Here is a 23,474-nt window from a genome sequence, read left to right as displayed (position 1 = left end):
TAATATCTTTAATACACAGTTTAATAAAAAGATATTAGGATCTTAACAGAACTGATACTGCAGTATTGACATTTCCTCTGCTTCAATGTATGAATTGAACTTTAAGCAACTTGTGAGAAAAATCTTGAGAGGTTAAATCAATTCCAGGAATGATAGAAATCCAGCAACATTTTAATCTCAAATTGTTTTAATACAAACATTAAAAAAAGCCTCCTTTGACTGGGCATATAAAAGTTCTACATAACAATTTTTAAATTCAAATTCAGGCATAATACTTAAAATTATACTTTTGATATATTGACACCTTAAGATCCAGATAACATTATGTCCTATATTCTGATAAACTGCTTTAGTCCACAGAATTTGGGGACTGGCAGAAATATGAACTGGAAATTAAGATCAACCATGATATACCTCAGAATGACACAAGACCCGATGAACTATGTACCCTGTTCCCCTGTTTGATGATTTACGTGCTGGGTGTACACATTGGTATCAGTTGGTGACCTCCACAGCAACAAATATACTGAAGGTCAGCGAAGATGACACATGAAACATCACAAAAGTGCACTGCATTTTCAGGTTAACCATTACAAAGGCATTTTTACTGCAGTGAAGAGTAAGAGAAGTCAAGGCAAAAGATGGGAGGAAAACAGCAAGAAAAAGTGTTTGGGAAAATACTTCACAATGCAAATAGATCTAAAAGATAAAAAAGAAAATAAACATTTCACAGATTTATTCTGCCTTGATGAATAGTACAGCTTTACAAAAGCAATATACCTAATATCTTAAAAAGTACATTGCATCATTTCTTTTAATTAAAAAATATTACCTGCTTTTCCTTTCAATCAGAATGGCCAAATACGAAGCAGGCAATGCTGCACCAAATCCTGCAGACCATATGTAGAACTTCCCAAGCAGTTTCCTGGATAAGGAGTAGAAAATACAGCTAAATTTGCATATTTAGCTATATTAATTTTTTCTTAGATAGCCCAGCATGTTGAGGTTTTCATTTCATTCCCATTTTGGTTACACCATGCTTCTCCACATCCCAAACCCATCTAGTCCCCACTGCTGAATCAACTCTTCAACCACTAGATTCTTGCTTTCTCCAATAGCAAGTTGCCTATCATCTGGGGCCACCCACCACTCTGCAACCATCCCTCTGATGATCGCACTCTACCCCCAGTCTTTAAGCTGTATTCCAGCCCAGAATCCAGCATACGTGGGGTAAGCCACCCATCTAGAGCTGTCACTTGATGACAATCTTCCATGGTTCTATTTGTGGGTTAATAGATCCTAGTGCATGAACTCCTGACTAATTAATGCAGATTTATACTGAGGGAATAGCCGCACCCTATATAATCATGTCACATCTGTAATGGCGTTAAAGTCAAAGGTCTTTAGTCTTCCTTGTAGTCTTTAGTAACAAGAAGCCCATGATTTCCAGGTGCCTTGCAAATGTAAAGCACTCCACCTCTCACAATACCTGCAAAACCTGGATTACAAAAAACACAATGAACTTCAGTTTCTCACCCCACCTGTTGATTTAATACCTTTGATAACTGCATAAGATAATGGAGACTGAAATTCATATGCATAAATACTGAAAGTATCAATGAAGCATTTGGGGACACCATTGAGAATGCTGAATTCACTTGCTGGGGGTACACATAAACCCAATGCTAACAGAAGAAACAGGCCACTTGAAACTATTCCCACTCAAACCTACTTATTGGTCACCTCCTGTCCCACTTGTGGGTCCTACGTGGGCCCAACTGATCACATCAGAGTCCACAGAAACAGAATAAATGCAAGCTATCTCAAATCCAGGGGATCATCTATGTTGTAAGAAAGATGGTTGAACAATTCATTAAAAACATATTGTTGTTTAATTAATTAATTCTGATTCCACTTACTAAGTATAAATGTTGTTCATGTTTTGCAATTTAATCTGAGGCTTACATATGGATGTAAACATAATGCACTTCAACATGTGAATTAAGAGTCATCCTTCCAATGATTGATTTTAACCTCAATTCTGCATTCCACAGTAACCTTTCACACCTTTACTTATCAAATATCTATCAACTCCTGTCTAACAAATGGACAAAGACTCCAATTTCACTGCTCTTTGAGAATTCCAAAGGCTCTCAAAACTTTTAATAAATTGTACCCCATCTTAAATGAAGAATGTCTCAAAGTAATGTCTGAAGATACCCCTCCTCCTACACAATTCTTGATTGTCCCACAACAGGAAACGTCATCTCCACATCCAACCAGTCAACACAATAACCCAACTCCCACCCCACTGTCTTTCATTCTTCTAAACTCCAGCTGCTACAAAGCTAGACTGACTAACATTTCCAGTAAGACGAACACCCCTTTCCAGGCATTAGTCTACTAATTATTCCGTGAAATGCTAGGGATGCACTGCAATCCTTCTGTAAGTAAAGAGTAAAATATTTTCCACAGCAGCCCACGTAACTGGGGCTTCAGCAGGAGAGAATTTTAGGAACAGTAATCAATACTCCTTAAGTTTTAAGATAGTTATTAATAAGGACAATTCTGCATCTCATGAGAAAGTACTAAATGAAGAAAAGGATTCCGAGCAGCTGTTATAGGGCAAGTTCATATCTGGCGCGTGGGAGTCACCATCATTTTCAGTAAGGAGGAAAGACAAGATTGCAAGATTAGAAAACTTTGAATGACAAGAGGTGTTCTACATTTAGTCTAAACAAATAAAGGAAGTATTTGTAAGGTTTAAGGAGTTGAAATAAGACATAACCCTAGCCAAGAAAAAACTCAAGCAGGAAATGAGAAGGGCCAAAAAGGGCCACACAATGTCACTGGCGAGTAGAATTAACGAAAATCCAAATGTATCTTACACATACATTAAAAATAAGAAGATTTCTTAGGAAAAGGTAGGATTACACAGAATGAAAGAGGGATTTTAGTCCTGGAGAAAGAGGATGGTAACAAGGCAAGAAATAGGTGCTTTACATCAGAATCCACCATGGAGAACAAGATGGAGGACAGCAAGATCATTGTAGGGTATGTTCATGTTCCAGTACATTTTCAGATCAAGGAGCTGGTAGTATTGCATCCACTGAAGAACATGAAGGTAGATAAGTCTCCACGTCCTTGAGGGATACATTTCACATTCAGAGAGATAAGGGAGGAGACTTCTGGAGCTTTGACGAAGATCTTTGTATCCACTCTAGCCACAGGCAAAGCCCAGAGGGATGGACAGTAGCCAAATTTGTTATTTTGTTTAAGTACAATAGGAATAATCCAGGAAGTTATAGGCTGGTGAACCTCACATCATTGAGATGGAAGATACTGGAGATGATTTTTTGAGATAGTATTGACTCACATTTGGGAAAGCGTGGGCCTATTAGGGATAGTCAGCATGGCTGTGTGCATGGCAAGTCATGTCCTACAAACTTGATTTTTGAGAAAGAAACAAAAATGATTGATGCATTTGACAAGGTGTAATAAATTCTGGATGGCTAATGGCCCCTTACTGATTCTCATCTCACCTTACTAGTAACAGCTTGATAACCTGAAAATAACTCTTTATTCCTTGTCTCTGTTTACTGTTCTGTTTACTATATAAATTGTAAAATCAAATATTAGACTGCATCTTTTTCATTGGCTAACCAAACCCCTCTCTCCCTCCCTGCTGCATCATTGTGCTCAGTTTTGAGCTGTATTGGGATGTCATAGCCCTGGAATGGGTACTATAGTTTACCGGTATGGTATCAGAAATAAACACTGCACGCTATATTAAGAAATTATAGTATTATTCTCTTTGTAATGCAGAAGACAAAGATGAGATAGAGTAGATGTGTTTAAAATAATGAAGGCTTTTATTGGTACAAATAAGGAGAACAGGTGGTAGAGGATATTGTTGGTATGACTTTCAACATAGTGAGTTGTCATAATCTGGAAAGCACTGTCTGAGATTGTGGCAGAGGCTGATTGATTAGTAACCATCTAAAACAAATTGGGAAAATGGTGTAAAAGGGAATGTTTGCATGGATACAGAGAACAATAGGGGAGAGGGACAACATAGATAATTTTTGAAGTTGAGCAGTCTAAGTTTAAGATTTCTAGGATATGTGGAGCTAGGGGACTGTTGAAGATACATCTTGGCTAATGAGAAATACTTTAAGGGCATGAGCTGTAAATCTTTCAGCTATCATAGAGGCAATAAATGACTTGGCTCCACCTTTGAAGATGACACTCAACTGACAAAATTAGTAATAAAACTGTTAACATTAAATGAACACATTGTTTCCCAAACAGATTTGGGAACTGAACCATAAAATATTCAATTCAGGATTCTCAAAAAAACATGGGCAAGTGCTGTGGTTGCACATTATCTACATGTTTTATACTAGACTTGGGAATGGCTTTCCTTGGAATAATCTTGGATAGTATTTTGCAAAATTTATTTGATCAGGGAACAATAAAAGGTCCGCTGAGTCATACTGTTGTCAGTTTCCAGTACATGATGAAAATTAGGTAGCTGAAAATAGATGAAGGAAATAGGAATTTCATGGCTGGATATGCAAAATTAGTGTTACATTTAAAAATCTTGTAAATGGGGAATTACAAACTGATTGAAGATTTTACTGAAAATTTGCAGAATAATGTTTCAAATCAAAAAAGATTCGAATTCATTGACAGGAGAAAAACCATCAGTGAGAAAAACGAGTCAACTGAAATGAATTAAAACAGGCTTTCATAAAGCTGCAAAATACAGAGATATGATAACATATTGTACTTGTATCTTTTGAAACCAAGGAGTTACTTTTGAGAACGTGTCATGCCACTGATCCGGAGAAGATAGTTACAGCTCAACTGACTTGGTAACTATCAATTTGTAACCTTTGGTAAACACCTTCATTTTGAGGTGACTCATCCATGGTGTTTCAGTCCTTCCTTCTCGCAGAGGAGTTCTGACATTTGCTTAGCACCAATGGCTGACAACACAACTGAACTCATTAGTACCAGTATGTTAGAAAATTATTAGTGCAATCCACAACTTTTTTTATATAATCTTATATAAAACTTTGACTTCCTTTCTTCAGTATGCTGATCTTCTAGAAATGATTTTTCTATCTTGCATTTGGTACATGGAGCTTAGAAAAATAAAGGACTATGGGTAACCCTAGGTAATTTCTAAAGTACAGCAGTGTTCAGCACAGCATTGTGGGCCAAAGAGCCTGTATTGTGCTGTAGGTTTACTATGTTTCTATTTGACAATGTCCCTTATGGTAGACAGATATAGAAAATTAAAATACATAGGATTCATAATGACCTGGTGGATTGGCCAAAGACAGAGCACAATAGTAGACAGGTGTTATTCTGACTGGAGGGCTGAGGCTTGTGGTGTTCTGCAAAGATCAGTTTATGTGAAGGTTGTCAAAGTATATAACAGGATGTTGATCAATTGAAGACATGGGCAAAGAAATTAAAAGAAGATCTTAACCTGAGCAAGTGTGAGGTCAAATGCAAGGGCAGGATCCTTAACAACACTGATTTAGAGGGATCTTGGGGTCCAAATCCATAAATGAAAGTCCATCATGAAAGTGGCAATATGTGGATGTGGTGATAAAGAAGGCATATGGCATACTTGCCTTCATCAGTTGGGGCAATGAGTTTAAGAAGCAGGAGTTAAATTGCAGATGTAGAAAGAAAAATTTGATTAGACTGCATCTGGCGTATTGTGTGCAGTTCTGGTTGTCCCATTACATGAAGGATGGTAAAGCTTTGCAGAAGGTGTGGAAGAAGTTCATCAGGGTGCTGCTTTGTTTGGTGAGTATCAGCTGAAAGGAGCGGTTGGACAACCATAGACTGCTTTCTCTGGAGGGTTGGAGGCTGAGGGGAGACACGATCAATATTTATAAAATTATGAGAGGAATAGATGGTCAGAGTCTCGCCTCCCCCCCCAAAGAGTAGAAATGTCAAGTACCAAAGGACATAGCCCTAACGGTAAGCTTAAGAAGTAATTAGGAGGGCTAAGGTTGTTTTTAGAAAATACATAGAGTGGTAGATGCCTAGAACAGGCTGCCAGGGCAGTAGTGGAAGTAGACACGACATGACATTTAAGAGGATTTAGGCAAGCACATGAATATGTAGGAAATGATAGGTATGTATCATAAACAGGCAATTAGGTTTAGTTTAATTAGGCACCTTGGTTGACATAATCATTATGGGCTAAAGGGTCTGTTTCTCTGCTATATTGTTCAATGTTCCAGATATGGTTTAACCAATGTCCTGTACAAGTAGAGATCACTACGATTTTATATCAGTTATTATTAATTTCCATGATCAACATTATAAAAATGGGTTGATTTACATCAGTTTGCCTATTTATAAATATCATCTAAATTCTTTAATTACTCTCAATCCCTTAAACAGGGCTATTTATTTCTCTTGTTCTGATCAAGACATGTTACTTTCCTTTTATTAAGGGATTCATTTAGGCTAGCAATGAGAATGCATAAAAACTGGCAACCTTTTTCAAAATTTTTTCCATAAATAAGCCACTTAACAAATTTAACTCATGAAGGAGCTAATCACAATCCTGATCCCATCTCATCTGAAAAGTGCAGCAAATGAACTCACTCCACCTAGTTCATACATGAATAATGGCCATGTACAGAAGAATAATACTCTATCAAAGGTGTTGATGAATCAGCACACAGGAAGGAGATTGACTATTTGGCTGTGTGGTGACATAACAACAACCGCTCAACGTCACCAAGACCAAGGAACTGATTGTCAGCTTCAGGAAAGGGAAACCAGAGGTCAATGAGCCACTCCTCATCAGAGGTTCAGAGGTGGAGAGGGTTAACAACTTTAAATTGCTGGATGTTACTATTTCAAAGGACTGTCTTGGATGCAGGACAGAAGTGCAATTGGGAAGAAAGCACGGCAGCGCCTCTACTTCCTTAGGAGTCTGCGGAGATTCAGCATGACATCTAAAATTTGGCAAACTTCAATAGATGTGTAGTGGAGTGTTTGACTGGCTGCATCATGTCCTAATACGAAAACACCAATGCCTTTAAATGGAAAAATCCTACAAAAGGTAAGCACATCTGCATGAACCTCTGTCATAGGAAAGCAGCATCCATCATAAGAGATTTCCTCCACCTAGGCCATGCTCTTTTCTTGCTGCTGCCATCAGGTAGAAGACACAAGGTCATCAGGACTCACACCACCAGGTTCAAGAACAATTACTACCCCAAAACCACCAGGATAGCTACACTCACTTGCCCATCCATTGACATCTTCCCACTTTAAGGACTCTTTATCTTGTTAGCTCACATTCTTGCTATTTATTACTATTTATTTACATTTGCATTTGCAATTTGTTGTCTTCTGCACTCTGGTTGATCTTTCACTGATCCTGTAATATTTACCATTCTATAGATTTTTCGAGTATACCCACAGGAAAATGAATCAAGGTTGTATACAGTCACATATATGTAGTTTGATAATAAAAATTTACTTTGAACTTTGGTAATCAAGCAGTTCCACAACACTGGTGGTGCTGGACCAGCAGATAATGCTATATATTATGCCCATGAATACCCAAACACACTTTTAACTCTTTTTTTAAAAAAAACTAGGCATTACACAGTAATATAATAAATTATGTGATGGATGTGAATGCACAAGAAAGATTAGCATTTACTGCCGCCCCTAACTGATCTTGGAAAGATAGAGGAGAGCCACCTTATTAAACTATCACTGTTCATAATGATGCATCTTAGTGCAAAGTTTCATGTATTGGAACCAGCAACAGTGAAAAAATGGCAATATATTTTCAAGTCAGGATAGTGTGTCAAATAAATCATATTAAAATCTTAACTTACTAACCTTTAATTACATTGTTTCTTGTTTGACCAGTACGGGAATGACGTCAGTGTTAACCAAATAGCACTCAGCACAATAAAGTGATCTCACATGTCCATTTATCAAATTTTTGACAAGTTTAATTGCATTGTTTAGCCCCAGCTGCCAAAAGTTTTGAGTTTTAATGTAGTAATTGACTGTAATTAAATGAAAGTGCCGAAAAGAGTGTGCTGAAAAGCACGTCAAAAAATTTGACAGATCCACAAAATTAATTCCATCTGTAGATTAGTGAACATCTCACCTGAGGATACAGAAAAACATAATATAGAGGCCACCATTTGCAGTAAGGAAGGAGGTCGATTGGAGGATCTCAGGAAGCAGTTTGTGAGTATAGTAGTCTAACTTCCGCCTCCGCAGGATTGCTGCAATCTAAGACAAACATGGAATTATCCTCAATTCACCACATAAAAAGTAAGGTGCGTCATCGATGTTACCCAATTTTTGAAAATATTTTTTACATTGCAACATTGTTTCATAAATTATTGAACACATTTTCCAGTTTGCAAAATTTTATTTGTAAATTTGAAAAAAGAATCAGGCTCATGTAAATGTAATAGTAATGTTAAACTCAGTTATGGCAGTGAGCCCTAAGGTCAAAGATCTCTGCAACAAACTACAAAAAAGATGATAAGGAATAAGCTTCAACAAAAAATCTTCACTGATGCGTAATCATAAACCTCAGATTCACACTAATAGAAGGCAAGAGCCAATGAAATAAAGGGTACGTTGTAATTATGCAGCATGTTAAGAAATCCTTTGAAAATTAAACAGATTATAAAATCAATATTCTACTAGGCTGCAGGAGGAAAAGATTAATTAATGAATAATCCTTCCAGTTGTGGCTACATGTTAAGTAATTGAAAGCATGCCACATTAGAGATCAAATTACTTACTTAATGATATCTTGGAATCCAGGCAATAATTACAAACAGAAAAATAATCTTTTAATGAATATATTAAACCTATTTTTGTCAGTTCAGCTATAAGTGCTGAGAAATATTTTGCAAATTCAAAGCACCTTTTTACTACAGGTGTTCTTTTCTAATTCAATTGAGGTTTGAACAAATACTGCATGTCAGCTGCATCTCACAATGGAGCTAAAAGCTATAAGTTGATAAAAAAAAATTGTCATGTTATTAAAGTCACCCAAAGTACTTCAAAGGAATTAATGATATATGTATACACTGCTTTGTAGGCAAATGCAAATGCCACCAAAGTGGCATGTAGCAAATGTGTTTGTATGAGAACTCCCTAATCTTCTTTCAGCAATTGTTCAGAATCCTTTAAATTCTGTGATCCAGCAAGCAAGGCAATATTTTAATCTTTTCAACTCTTAAACAACAACAAGAGAAGATGGCCTCCAGAACTTTTCCATTTGCACCAACGTGCAAAATGCAAAGTCGAAGTGCTTACACATTTCTATCTGACATTCTAGTAAAACAATATATCCTGGTCTCTGCACCAATACACAAGCTAATCTTCATCCAATTTGATTCACTCCATGTAACATTAAGAAATGTCGGGCCTTCTGGACAAGCAAATGTAACATGCTCCAACAACAAGCAGCTTGCTGCAAAGCAGAAGATGTGTAATACCAGATCTCTCGGCAAAGCTGAACGCTTACAATACTGGCAAATATCCAAGAAAGTAGAGAATAAGCTACATAGGTCTTGCCAACAAAAAGCAGAATATATCCAGTTTAAAAAACGCAAACACAAGGAAATCTGCAGATGTTGGAAATTCAAGGAACACACACAAAAAATGCTGGTGAACGCAGCAGGCCAGGCAGCATCTATAGGAAGGGGTACAGTCAACGTTTCAGGCCGAGACCCTCCGTCAGGACTAACTGAAAGAAGAGAGAGTAAGAGATTTGAAAGTGGGAGGGGGAGGGGGAGATCTGAAATGATAGGAGAAGACAGGAGGGGGAGGAATGGAGCTAAGAGCTGGATAGTTGATTGGCAAAAGGGATACGAGGCTGGAGGAGGGAGAGGATCATGGGACAGGAGGCCTGGGGAGAAAGAAAGGGAGAGGGAAGCCCAGAGGATGGGCAAGGAGTTATAGTGAGAGGGACAGAGGGAGAAAAAAGAGAGATGATAGATAGATAGATAGATAAATAAATAAATAACGGATGGGGTACGGCCATGATTCTATATATTGGTGGGGCACTAACGGAAGTTAGAAAAGTTAATGTTCATGCCATCAGGTTGGAGGCTACCCAGACGGAATATAAGGTGTTGTTCCTCCAACCTAAGTGTGGCTTCATCTTGACAGTAGAGGAGGCCATGGATAGACATATCAAAATGGGAATGGGACGTGGAATTAAAATGTGTGGCCACTGGGAGATCCTGCTTTCTCTGGCGGACAGAGCATAGGTGTTCAGCGAAACGGTCTCCCAGCCTGCGTCGGGTCTCGCCAATATATAGAAGGCCACATCAAGAGAATTCTTGCACTTTCTCCGCATCTGCTCTCAGGATGAGGCTTTTCATTCCAGGACGAAGGAGATGTCCTCCTTTTTTAAAGGAAAGGGCTTCTCTTCCTCCACTATCAACTCTGCTCTCAAACACATCTCTCCCATTTCACGCACATCTGCTCTCACCCCATCCTCCTGCCACCCCACTAGGATTAGGGTTCCCCTTGTCCTCACCTACCACCCCACCAGCCTCTGGGTCCAACATATAATTCTCCATAACTTCTACCACCTCCAACGGGGCCCCACCACTAAGCACATCTTTCCCTCCCCCCCTTCTGCTTTCCGCAGGGATCGCTCCCTACGCGACTCCCTTGTCCATCCGTTCCCCCATCCCTTCCCACCGATCTCCCTCCCAGCACTTATCCTTGTAAGCAGAACAAGTGCTACACATGCCCTTACACTTCCTCCCTCACCACCATTCAGGGCCCCAGACAGTCCTTGCAGGTGAGGCGACACTTCACCTGTGAGTCGGCTGGGGTGATATACTGCGTCCGGTGCTCCCAATGTGGCCTTCTATATATTGGCGAGACCCGATGCAGGTCAGTGCACCAACCCAAATTCAACAACCTTGAGATCCTCTCTACTTCTATTTATCACTAACTGCTGCTGCCTGTGCTTGTATAGGAATGGCAATCAAAAACTGACTATGACTTGATGGCTTTCAAATTTGAGAAACGTTATCTATGTTGACTAACATAAGAGCAATCTGCTACTTTAATGAGATATGATGGACGTCCATGGAAACCTTACTCAAGGCAAGCCCAACTGTTTCCCGAAAGGGGGAGAAAATTAGCTGGAAAAAAAGGAGAGATGTTTGAATTATTTCAATGGAAGTTCAAGAATAGATGAAGAGTGTATAAAACAAATTAAGCTGCCTTAGTGTTAAACTTGGCATGCTAAAAATGAGGTGCTTGAACAGTGATATTCAAAGCTAATATTCAGTGGCTCCTATATATAACTCATTTTGAATTTGAAGGAAAAATGACATCTGGGATTAGCCTCATCTCCTGCTAATTTGGAAGTATGTAAAAGTTGTGGGAGTTGAAATTAATATAGAACAAATACGAAATGTAGGCTGTACTCAGAAAATAAAGAAAAGCCTGGGGGAGAGAAAAGAGGACTACAAACTACAAAAGCTAACTTAAAGATCAGAGCGTTATAAAATAAGTCAAAAACTATTTTCTTGCAGTAGAATCTGTTTATTTAACATGGTCCAAGATGTAAATAGATAGTAAATATGCCATTTCTACACTTTACTTTCCTCCCTAAACTGACAAGTAAATACTGCCATCCTCTGAGAAATTGAACTCAGATGTGGTTGTACTAAGATATGGCCACCAAAATAATTGTTCACAAAAATACTGACGCAAAATTGTTAATTCCAAAACAAAGTTATTATTCTGCGTTGAATAAGATTTTGAGTCTTAGAACACGACAGCATAGAAACAGGCACTTCAGCCTATCTACTCCGTGCTGACGTACTAATTTATCTAGTCCAATTGACCTGCACCCAGACCACAGCCTGACAGGCTCCCCCCATCCATGTACCTATCCAAATTGCTCTTAAATGTCAGCATCAAACTTCTTCTGCTCGCAGCTCCTTCCACACTCTGAACGAAGTAGTTCTCACTCACTTTCCTCTTAAATACTTCACCTTTCACCCTTAACCCATGATCTCTGGTTCTAGTTTCACCCAACCTCAGTGGAAAAAGCCTGCTTGCATTTAACCTATCTCGTTCATTCTTTATGTGCTATGGCATATGATGTGAGTAATCATGGACTTTCCATGACCAGGACTGTCCTTAGCAATTTTTTTTTCTACAGAAGTGGTTTGCCATTGCATTATTCTAGGCAGTGTTTTTACAAGATGGGTGAACCCAGACGTTACCAATACTCTTCAGAGATTGTCTGCCTGGCATCAGTAGTCACATAACCAGGACTTGTACTATGCACCAGCTGCTCATATGACCTCCACTACCTATTCCATGATGATCCCATCAATACCCCTCATAGCTTTGTAAACCTCTATCAAATTTCCCCTAATTTTTCCATGCTCTAGGGAGTAAAGTCCTAACCTATTCAACCATTCTCTGTCACCAAGGTCCTCGAGTCCTGGCAAAATCTTTACAAATTTTCTCTGTACTTTCAATCTTATTGACATTGTCCTGTAGGTAGATGACCAAAACTGACACAATATCCCAAATTGGACCTCACCATCATCTCATACAATTTCAACATAATGCACCAACTCCTGTACTCAATAATTTATGAAGACCAATGCATCAAAAGCTTTCTTTATGATCCTATCTACCACTTTCAAAGAACTATGCATCTGTATTCCCAGATCCCTCTGTTCTACTGTACTCCTCAGTGCGCTACCTGGCACTATGCAAATCCTACCCTGGTTGGTCTTTCTCATACTCGTCTGCATTAAATTCCATTTGCTATTTTCCAGGCCATCCCGCTGCAAGCTTTGAAAGTCTTCCTCACTGTCCATTACACCTCCAATCTTGGTGCCATCTACAAATTTCCTGATCCAGTTTACCACATTAACATCCATATCATTGATATCGATGACAAACAACAACAGACCAAGCACCAATCCCTGTAGCACACTAGTCACAGGCCTCCAGTCAGAGAAACAACCATATACTACCACTCTCTGGTTTCTTCCGCAAAACCAATGTCTAATCCAATATACTGCCTCATCTTGAAAGCCAAATGACTGAACTTCCTTGACAAGGCCATGTGGGACCTTGTCAAAGGCCTTGCGAAAGTCCAAGTAGACAACATCTACTGCCTTGCTTTCATTATTAACATTCATAGAACATAGAATAGTACAGCACAGTACAGGCCCTTCGGCCCACAATGCTGTGCCGACCCTCAAACCCTGCCTCCCATATAACGCCCCCCCAACCTTAAAATCCTCCATATACCTGTCTAGTAGTCTCTTAAACTTCACTAGTGTATCTGCCTCCACCACTGACTCAGGCAGTGCATTCCACGCACCAACTACTCTCTGAGTAAAAAACCTTCCTCTAATATCCCCCTTGAACTTCCCACCCCTTACCTTAAAGCCATGTCCTCTTGTATTAAGCAGTGGTGCCCTGGGGAAGAGGCACTCACTATCCACTCTATCTATTCCTCTTAATATCTTGTACACCTCCATCAAGTCTCCTCTCATCCTCCTTCTCTCCAAAGAGTAAAGGCCTAACTCCCTTAATCTCTGATCATAATCCATACTCTCTAAACTAGGCAGCGTCCTGGTAAATCTCCTCTGTACCCTTTTCAATGCGTCCACATCCTTCCTATAGTGAGGTGACCAGAACTGGACACAGTATTCCAAGTGTGGCCTAACCAGAGTTTTATAGAGCTCCATCATTACATTGCGACTCTTAAACTCTATCCCTCAACTTATGAAAGCCAACACCCCATAAACTTTCTTAACTACCCTATCTACCTGTGAGGCAACTTTCAGGGATCTGTGGACATGTACCCCCAGATCCCTCTGCTCCTCCACACTACCAAGTATCCTGCCATTTACTTTGTACTCTGCCTTGGAGTTTGTCCTTCCAAAGTATACTACCTCACACTTCACTTCTGCATCCTATCAATGTCTCTCTGCAATCTCCGACAATCCTCTACACTAACTACAACACCACCAACGTTTGTGTCGTCTGCAAACTTGCCAACCCACTCCTCTACCCCCACATCCAGGTCGTTAATAAAAATCATGATAAGAAGAGGTCCCAGAACAGATCCTTGTGGGACACCACTAGTCACAACCCTCCAATCTGAATGTACTTCCTCCATCACCACCCTCTGCCTTCTGCAGGCAAGCCAATTCTGAATCCACCTGGCCAAACTTCCCAAGATCCCATGTCTTCCGACTTTCTGAATAAGCCTACAGTGTGGAACCTTGTCAAAGGCCTTACTAAAATCCATATAGATCACATCACTGCACTACCCTCGTCTGTATGCCTGGTCACATCCTCAAAGAACTCTATCAGGCTTGTTAGACACGATCTGCCCTTCACAAAGCCATGCTAACTGTCCCTGATCAGAACATGATTCTCTAAATGCCCACAGATCCTATCTCTAAGAATCTTTTCCAACAGCTTTCCCACCACACACGTAAGGCTCACTGGTCTATAATTACCCGGACTATCCCTACTACCTTTTTTGAACAAGGGGACAACATTCGCCTCCCTCCAATCCTCCGGTACCATTCCCACGGACGAGGACATAAAGATCCTAGCCAGAGGCTCAGCAATCTCTTCCTTCACCCCATGGAGCAGCCTGTGGAATATTTTGTCAGGCCCCGGGGACTTATCCGTCCTAATGTATTTTAACAACTCCAACACCTCCTCTGCCTTAATATCAACATGCTCCAGAACATCAACCTCACTCATATTGTCCTCACCATCATCAAGTTCCCTCTCATTGGTGAATACCGAAGAGAAGTATTCATTCAGGACCTCACTCACTTCCACAGCCTCCAAGGACATCTTCCCAACTTTATCTCTAATCGGTCCTACCTTCACTCTTGTCATCCTTTTGTTCTTCACATAATTTAAGAATGCCTTGGGGTTTTCCTTTACCCTACTCGCCAAGGCCTTCTCATGCCCCCTTCTTGCTCTTCTCAGCCCTTTCTTAAGCTCCTTTCTTGCTTCTCTATATTCCTCAATAGAACCATCTGATCCTTGCTTCCTAAACCTCATGTATGCTGCCTTCTTCCACCTGACTAGATTTTCCACCTCACTTGTCACCCATGGTTCCTTCACCCTACCATTCTTTATCTTCCTCACCGGGACAAATTTATCCCTAACATCCTGCAAGAGATCCCTAAACATTGACCACATGTCCATAGTACATTTCCCTGCAAAAACATCATCCCAATTCACACCCGTAAGTTCTAGCCTTATAGCCTCATAATTGCCCTTCCCCAATTAAAAATTTTCCTGTCCTCTCTGATTATATCCTTTTCCATGATAATGCTAAAGGCCAGGGAGTGGTGGTCACTGTCCCTCAGATGCTCACCCACTGAGAGATCTGTGACTTGACCCGGTTCGTTACCTAATACTAGATCTAGTATGGCATTCCCCCTTGTCGGCCTGTCCACATACTGTGACAGGAATCTGTCCTGGACATACTTAACAAACTCTGCCCTGTCTAAACCCTTGGAACTAATCAGGTGCCAATCAATATTAGGGAAATTAAAGTCACCCATGATAACAACCCTGTTATTTTTGCACCTTTCTAAACTCTGCCTCCCAATCTGCTCCTCTGTATCTCCGCTGCTACCAAGAGGCCTATAGAATACCCCTAATAGAGTAACTGCTCCCTTCCTGTTCCTGACTTCCACCCATATTGACTCAAAAGAGGATCCTGCTACATTACCCACCCTTTCTGTAGCTGTAATAGCATCCCTGACCAGTAATGCCACCCTTCCTCCTCTTTCCCCCCTCTATCCCTTTTAAAGCACCGAAATCCAGGAATATTGAGAATCCATTCCTGGCCTGGTGCCAGCCAAGTCTCTGTAATGGCCACTACATCGCAATTCCATGTATGTATCCAAGCTCTCAGTTCATCACCTTTGTTCCTGATGCTTCTTGCATTGAGGTACACACACTTTAGCCCTTCTACCTTACTACCTTTACACTGTTTATTCTACTTCTCTTTCCTCAAAGCCTCTCTATATGTTAGATCTGGCTTTACTCCATGCACTTCTTTCACTGCTCTATCGCTCTGGGTCCCACCCCCCTTGCAAATTAGTTTAAACCCTCCCAAACCATGCTAGCAAACCTACCTGCAAGGATATTGCTCCCCTTCGAGTTCAGGTGCAACCCATCCAATCTGTACAGGTCCCACCTTCCCCAGAAGAGAGTCCAATGATCCAGAGATCTAAAACCCTGCTCCCTGCACCAACTCCTTAGCCACTCATTCAACTGCCATCTCCTCCAATTCTTACCATCACTGTCATGTAGCACTGGCAGTAATCCTGAGAATGCCACCCTTGAGGTCCTGTTCTTCAGCCTTCTGCCTAGTTCCCGAAACTCACACTTCAGGACCTCATCCCACTTCCTGCCTATGTCGTTGGTCCCAACATGTATCACGACTTCTGGTTGCTTTCCCTCTCGTACCAGGATGTCGTGCACCCGGTCAGAGACATCCCGGACCCTGGCACCCGTGAGGCAACAAGCTATGCGGGTGTCCTTCTCACGTCCGCAAAATCTCCTGTCTGCTCCCCTGACTATAGAGTCTCCAATGACGACAGCTCTCCTCTTCTTCGTCCCACAACTTCTTCACCACAGGGTCTGACTCAGTGCCAGAGGCCCTGCCACCGTGGCTCACATCTGGTCAATTGTCCCCGCCAACAGTATCCAGGAAGGTAAACTTATTATTCAGGGGTGCTCTGCACTACCTGTCTGCTCACCTTCACTTTCCCCCTCTCTGACTGTTACCCAACGACCTGCTTCCGACAGCCTAGGTGTGACTACCTCCCTGTGGCTCTCATCTATGACTGCCTCATTTTCCCTTATGAGTCGAAGGTCATCCAGCTGCTGCTCCAGGTTCCTTACATGGTCTTTCAGATCGCCCAGTCGCATGCATTTCTGGCAGATGTGACTCTGCAGGAGAGGGGCGTTCCCCCAAACTGCCACATCTCACATGAGAGGCACATCACCGTCTCAGGAGGCATTGTAAAGACTAATTGTGAGCAAGCTTGTCCTCCGCCTCTTCTCATCGAAGCCTCTCGAGTCAAAGCGTCAAAGCTCCACTCCTTCACTGACCCATTCACTCACTGGCTGCTTTCCTGGGAACTTCCTCAAAAAAACTAATTTTCTTTAGCAAATCACCAATTTTTATATATATATATATAGATAAACCTGACCTTAACTACAAAATTTTAATTTCATACTCCCATATTAGGTTCTGTAATGGCACAATTTCTACCATTCCTTACGAATGCTTAATTTCTTCCTGGTCCACTAATCCAATCTGCTGATTGCTTCAAATTTTGGATAACTTTAGAAATGTTAATTACAGAATGTAAGTTTCTCTGCACTATATCTCTCCCCTTTCCAACTTAAAATCAATACAGCAATTCCACAGAAAAAAGAAGGTAATATAGAAAATTCTTATTGCTCCTGGTCAGTCTGGAACAACGGATTATTGATACACAATCACTTTTCTCTCTGCTATCTGCTGATGGATCCTACTGATATTTTCACAATATCTCACAAAGGAAATTACCTAAAGTTTTAGGCAATTAATATCAACCTAGTACTAGCCTTCTCATCCTCTAACCCAATCATGAGAATACTGTTTTTTACCCACTCACCTATCCATAATAGCTGGCTGCTATCCAAATAAAACTTCAAAATTATTTCTCTAGTTTGTCTTATTGATTCAATGTATGAACTGGAAACAAATTTGACACTCGTCATTAACTTCTATGCAGATATTTAATAGAATTTCACGAGTTCCAAATTGCAGACTGTTAAATTGGTTAATCTATTTGTGTTGCTTTGGATTTCTAGCAACTGCAGAATTTCTCAAGTTTATGTTAAATTTGTTGGTGCATTACTTTAAACCATTCTCCCAACATGTTACCATTATACATGTGATCACTGGTTCTATTTCTCACATTAAATCTTAACATGCAACACAGATTTACATTTTCCTCTATTTCGGCTCTCCACTACCCACCTATCATCAGATCTGTTGAAAGGTCATTGACCAGTAAGGTTAACATTTTCTATTAGATGTTATTTGACATGATGAAACTTTTCACCAGTATGTTAAAATGCAGATTTCTGGTAACTGCTATATTCTACATCATACAGCTCCTGCATCACATTTTTTCTTTTTTCTTTTCTCTCTCCCTCTCTCTCATTCATCTTCCCCTGTTTACATGCCTGCAGGCAGATACCAACCTATGTGTGATTGTCAGTTTTGGTCTCCATCTTATCATGGACATTCCCGTTATTCTCTATATCCCTCCCCACCCTCCTTGTAACTTGAAAGAGTTAATTTTGCCCTTTTCTAGTTCTGATGAGAGTTCATCAAACCAAAATGCTAATCCTGTTTCTCACTCCCCTGATGGTGTCTGATTTGCTAAGTATTTCTAGAACAGCATTTTTACTAAAAAATTGAAGTAATCTAGTTCTACTGCAGGGCAGCTCTCCAATCATTTTGCTAATCTGTTTATAAGAAGGTAGATTTGTTACAAGAAAGGAATTTTTCCAGTGTGCTAGTCAAATGGATGTAATTTAAGAACAATTATGCAGTTAAACTTGCTAGCATTGTTGCAACTGGTTCAAATTCAAAGTAAAACAAAATTCACAAAAATCATTACGTGACTGTAAGTAACAAAGAATATTCAATGTGCTGTTGCTGTTGTACTGCCTACACATCAATTTACAGACAGTAAGGCCCCACTAGCCACATTCAAGAGTCATAATCCAGTAATCTCTCTTCCTAATTTTGTTTAAAACATACATATTTCGCCAAAGATGAATAGTCATTTGTTTGAGAGGTGGGTCTTGAAGAACAGGTTTAAAAAGGATAGTGATAATTTGCAGCCACATTAAGGAAGGTTTCAATAGAGAAAAAAAATAAGGTTTTAAATTTGAGACGTGTTGGTGGGAAAATACAGCCATTGGTATGGTCAACCAATTTGGGGAAGTCAAGATTCTACCAACTGTCATGTGGATCTAGCTTGTGATAGTTGAAGTGGTATTACAGCTATGCCCAACTCTTTTAATACCTCAAAAAATCTGAACCTGGACTCAGCCAAAATTTATCACTAGCCGACCCTGTGATATTGAAGCTAATTTTAGCCTCTCAACAAGGATTTGTTTTTTGCTTAAGAGGTGGCTTTTAAATATACAAAAAGACATAAAGAATCACTGAACTTTTCTAGCTACTACAATATTCCTGCTGCTAATTAATCATAACTGCAAACTATCAAATCATTCAATACTTCATTAGACAAGCAGAGCAATACCAAATTAAAGACAAGGCTCCTTTTCAATCATTGGTCTAAGATGGTACACTGGCAAGAATTCAACAATGCTTCACTGAAATAAGGAAGAGAATAATAGTTATTTATTCTCATGATCCAATTTCTCTCTTGGGACAGTTATACATTTGGGCTTGACTGTGATATGTCAAATAATAAAGAGCTTATTGACAGTTATTGCTATTGACTACAAAGAAGTTACAAAGTAAAATATTGTAAATGCTGCGACAAATGGCGAAGACTAGTTATCAGAACCAGTTGAATTCAGTATCAAGTACTGAGGGCTGCATTATGTCTAGACAGAAGATAATGTGCTGTTCTTCAAGCTTTGTTGAAACAGTGTAGGATGCCAAAACTGAGGTCAGAGCAGCAGTGGAATTAATAATTAAAGTGACAAGATACAGGAAGTTCGAGGCCATTATTCTGTACTGAATGGACGTGTTCAAAGCAGTCACCCAACATGCATTTGGTTTCTCCAGTGCAGAGAAGACTACATCATGCGCATTGAGTGAATACAGTATGCTAAACTAAATGTGCACATTTTTTGCTGCTTTGCCTGACTGTTTGCCTCCCTGGATGCTGGGAAAGAAAGACATTGAAAAGCAGGTGCTGTATCTCCTGCAATGGGGTGGAAAACTGCAATGGGAAGTGTAAAGTTTGCAGGAGATGGAAAAGCAAGCCAGGGTAGGATGGAAAAGCTCTTTTGGAACACTGGAAGGGAGGGGAGAAGATATGTATAGTGATGAAATTTCATTGCAGGTATAAATTATGTAAGATCTCTGTGACTTATCCACTACCATAGTTGATTGCGCTCTCAAACATGACTTCTTCATTTCCCACACTACTCTTCACACCCTCCTCTCTCTCAATCAGAGGAAGAATAGGATTTTCCTTCCCCTTGCTTTCTACTCCATTCATATTGTAAAGATTGCCCTTCATAATTTTATCTCCTCCTCTCTCACCACTCCAAGTGGACCCTTCTTACCAATGATATCCACTCAATTCCCAACAAACATAAGATGAAACATCTGTACATTTACCTTTTCCATTTCCATCATCCAAAAACTCAAACAATCCTTCAAGAGCAACGAGTAATTCAGGTGCACTTTTTCAAACTTATTGTGAGTACTACATGCAACACACCAAATTCTCATCTAAGCTGCAGAACTGCAGAGCACCATTCTTGGTGATCCCAAGTTTTCAGCTACCTGTGACTAACTCATCTTCCAACTCACAATCATCAGCATTTTTTATTTTGGAAATTAAGCAGTGCTTACTTACAAAATTTGGATTTCATCAAGACAAATCATGTGCAGACTTCATCACAGCCTTTGACAAAAGAGTTGAATTCCAGAAGAGATGAGAATGATCGCCCTTGGTATCAAGAGAGCATTTGACTGAGAGTAGCAATAAGGTGCTTTGGTAAAGTCAATAGGCATCAAAGAGAAAACCCTTAACTACTGGTCATGCTTCATACAAGTAAAGTTACTAATAACTGCAGATACTGGAATCTAGAACAACTCAATGGATTGAACGGCATCTGTGGGAAGAAAGGAATTGCCAATGTTTCAAGTCAAAACACTCCATCAGTTCTGGCTTCGAGAGCATTTTACTGAGCATGGCATCAAAGTGCCCTATAAAGATCCTCCAACAAATAGGTTGTTGCTTCACACAACTGAAAATAGTTGTTTGTCTGAAATCAATCATCCCAATATCAGAACATTCACTTCAGGAGTTTCTGGGTGTTGCTGGTTCAACAGTGACTGCCTCATCATAAATGGGCATATTTGCTGATGGGCTGCCTTATTCAATTCCATTCGCCATTCCTCAGCAAGTGCAGCAGCCCACACAAGGGCTGATAAGTGGCAAGATTCATCACAATAATGGTAGACAAAGATCATGTCCAAAAAGAGCAAAAGTTAACTAGAGTACGTTGCTTGCAGGCAAAGGGACATCCAGCAAATGGCATGTTTTTGAAAGTGAAATAACGAGAATTCAAGGTCTATATGTTTTTGTTCGAGTTACAGGGAAAGCTGGCATGAGTGGAAAACCCTCAGATGACAAGGGATATTCGAAGCTCCTGTCAGGAAAAAGGAGACATGGATCAGGTACAGAGGGCTAGGATCAAGTTGGAGTGTAGACAATGCAAGAGTATACATAAGAAGGAAATCAGAAGGGCAAAAAGGGAACTTAAGACAGCTTTGGAAGAGAAGATCAAGGAGAATTCAAAGTGATTTTATGTATATTAAGAGGAAAAGAGTAATTAGAGAGCCAGTGGGGCCCTCAAAGACCAAAGAGGACAGCTTTGCGTGGAGCTGCAAATGGGTGAGGCCCTCAATTAACACTTCGCTGTGAATAAAGAAAGACATGAAGACTTCAGAAATTGAGATAGTTAATTTTATTCCATGATCTACTTCCATGGAATAAACTCCCACCTTCCTGCCTTTCCCTCACCTACGTGCCTACCACCCACCAGGTTGTCCTCCTCCCCCCTCCTTCCTACCCCTTTATTCCAGCTTCTGCCTCTTTCATTACAGTTCTAATGAAGGCGTCACAGCCCAAACTATTCATTTCCCTCCATCAAAGCTGTCTGACCTGCTGAGTTCCTCCAGCATTTCTATTTGTCTGTTGCTCCAGATTTCCAGAATCTGCAGTCTTCCTTATGTCTCCCAAATCCTCGAGCTATTTATCAAACCACATTGAAGGATTATAAGGACAGCCGCAATTCAAAAAGACGATTGCACCAAGGGCAAGTAGGAATGGACCAAAATGCTGGCCTTGCCAGCAAGGCCCAGATCCTGAAAATGAAAAAAATTTAAAAAAGAATCCCACTCTGAAATCACATACTGTTCCAACAATACCCAATGCAAGCTCAAGGAACAACATGTCACTGTCATAATTAATAAAGAACTTAACAATTTGAAATAGCCTTTCACATTTGTGTCAGTGCTGATGAAAGATCATCCACCTGTAACATTATCTCAGTTTTTCCTCACTCCACAGACGTGATCCAAGCAGCTTATTATTTGCAGTATTTCTGACTCAGATTTCCAGCAACTGCTGTTTTTTGCATTTCATAGATCCAGCATGTTTTCTCTCTACTACTTTCATTCATTTCCAATCATATCCCTCCAGACAGTTGTAAGTAACAAACATTCACCATCTTCTCTTGGAGGCAACAACACTGATGTCACCAGGATTCACCTGGTTTCATCTCAATTACTTCACTGTTCATTTTAAAGCACACATCTGATAAAAGATAGTCAATTCAAAACATTTTGAGTCTACTTCTTTTTCCACAGATGTGATTTTTAAGGACCAACTTCCTCCTAGCCATAATCATATATTGCAGCAAAGTGAATAACCCCACAACTTTGAGTTTCAAAACCTTGGTTATAATCAGAATCAGGTTTATTATCACTGACATATGTTGTGAAATTTGTTGTTTTGTGGCAGCAGTACAGAGCAGTACATATAAAGTACAATAATCACAATAAGAAATACATATAGAAAAAACATCATGCATAAAAAGCAAAAAGTGAGGTGGTATTCATAGATTCATTGAAATTTAATGGTGGAGGGGAAGAAGCTGTTTCTAAAATATTGAGTGTACATCGTCAGGCTCCTGTATTTCCTCTCTGATAGTAGTAACGACAATGTTCTGCGTGGTGATGGTCCTTAATAATGAATGCTGTGTATCTGAGGCATCGCCTCTTGAAGATGTCCTAGATACTGGGAAGGATACTGCCCATGATGTAGCTGGCTGAGTTTACAACACTCTGCAGCTTTTTCTGATCCTAAGCCTATGGCCCCTCCATACCAGATGCTGATACAACCAGTTAGAATGCTCTCCACAGTACATCTATAGAAATCCTCTTCAAACTTCTAATTTAATATAGTCACTAGCCTGCTTTCTTCATAATTGCATCAATATGTTGGGCCGAGGTTAAATCTTCAGAGAGGTTAACATCCAAGAACTTGAAATCACTCACCCTTTCCACTACTGACCTCTCGATGAGAACTGGTGTGTGTTCCCTCTACTTCCCC

The 23,474-nt window shown here is 40.1% G+C and overlaps 1 protein-coding gene across 1 annotated transcript in view; it reads right to left on the bottom strand.

The window, feature by feature from the left end:
- Positions 1-23,474, bottom strand: part of tmem135 (transmembrane protein 135) — a 435,985-nt gene that overhangs the window by 410,364 nt on the left and 2,147 nt on the right. The window contains exons 2-3 of the mRNA XM_072263361.1: positions 8,174-8,301; positions 833-925 (exon numbers count right to left, since the gene is read on the bottom strand). Coding sequence (XP_072119462.1) covers positions 833-925; positions 8,174-8,301 — 221 coding nt within the window. The remainder of the gene's footprint in view (positions 1-832; positions 926-8,173; positions 8,302-23,474) is intronic.

The sequence above is a fragment of the Mobula birostris genome, chromosome 7 (genome assembly GCF_030028105.1).
Source record: "Mobula birostris isolate sMobBir1 chromosome 7, sMobBir1.hap1, whole genome shotgun sequence".
NCBI classification, from domain to species: Eukaryota; Metazoa; Chordata; class Chondrichthyes; order Myliobatiformes; family Myliobatidae; genus Mobula; species Mobula birostris.
Note: the sequence above shows the minus strand (reverse complement) of the source record. Positions and strands in the feature narration are given on the sequence as shown.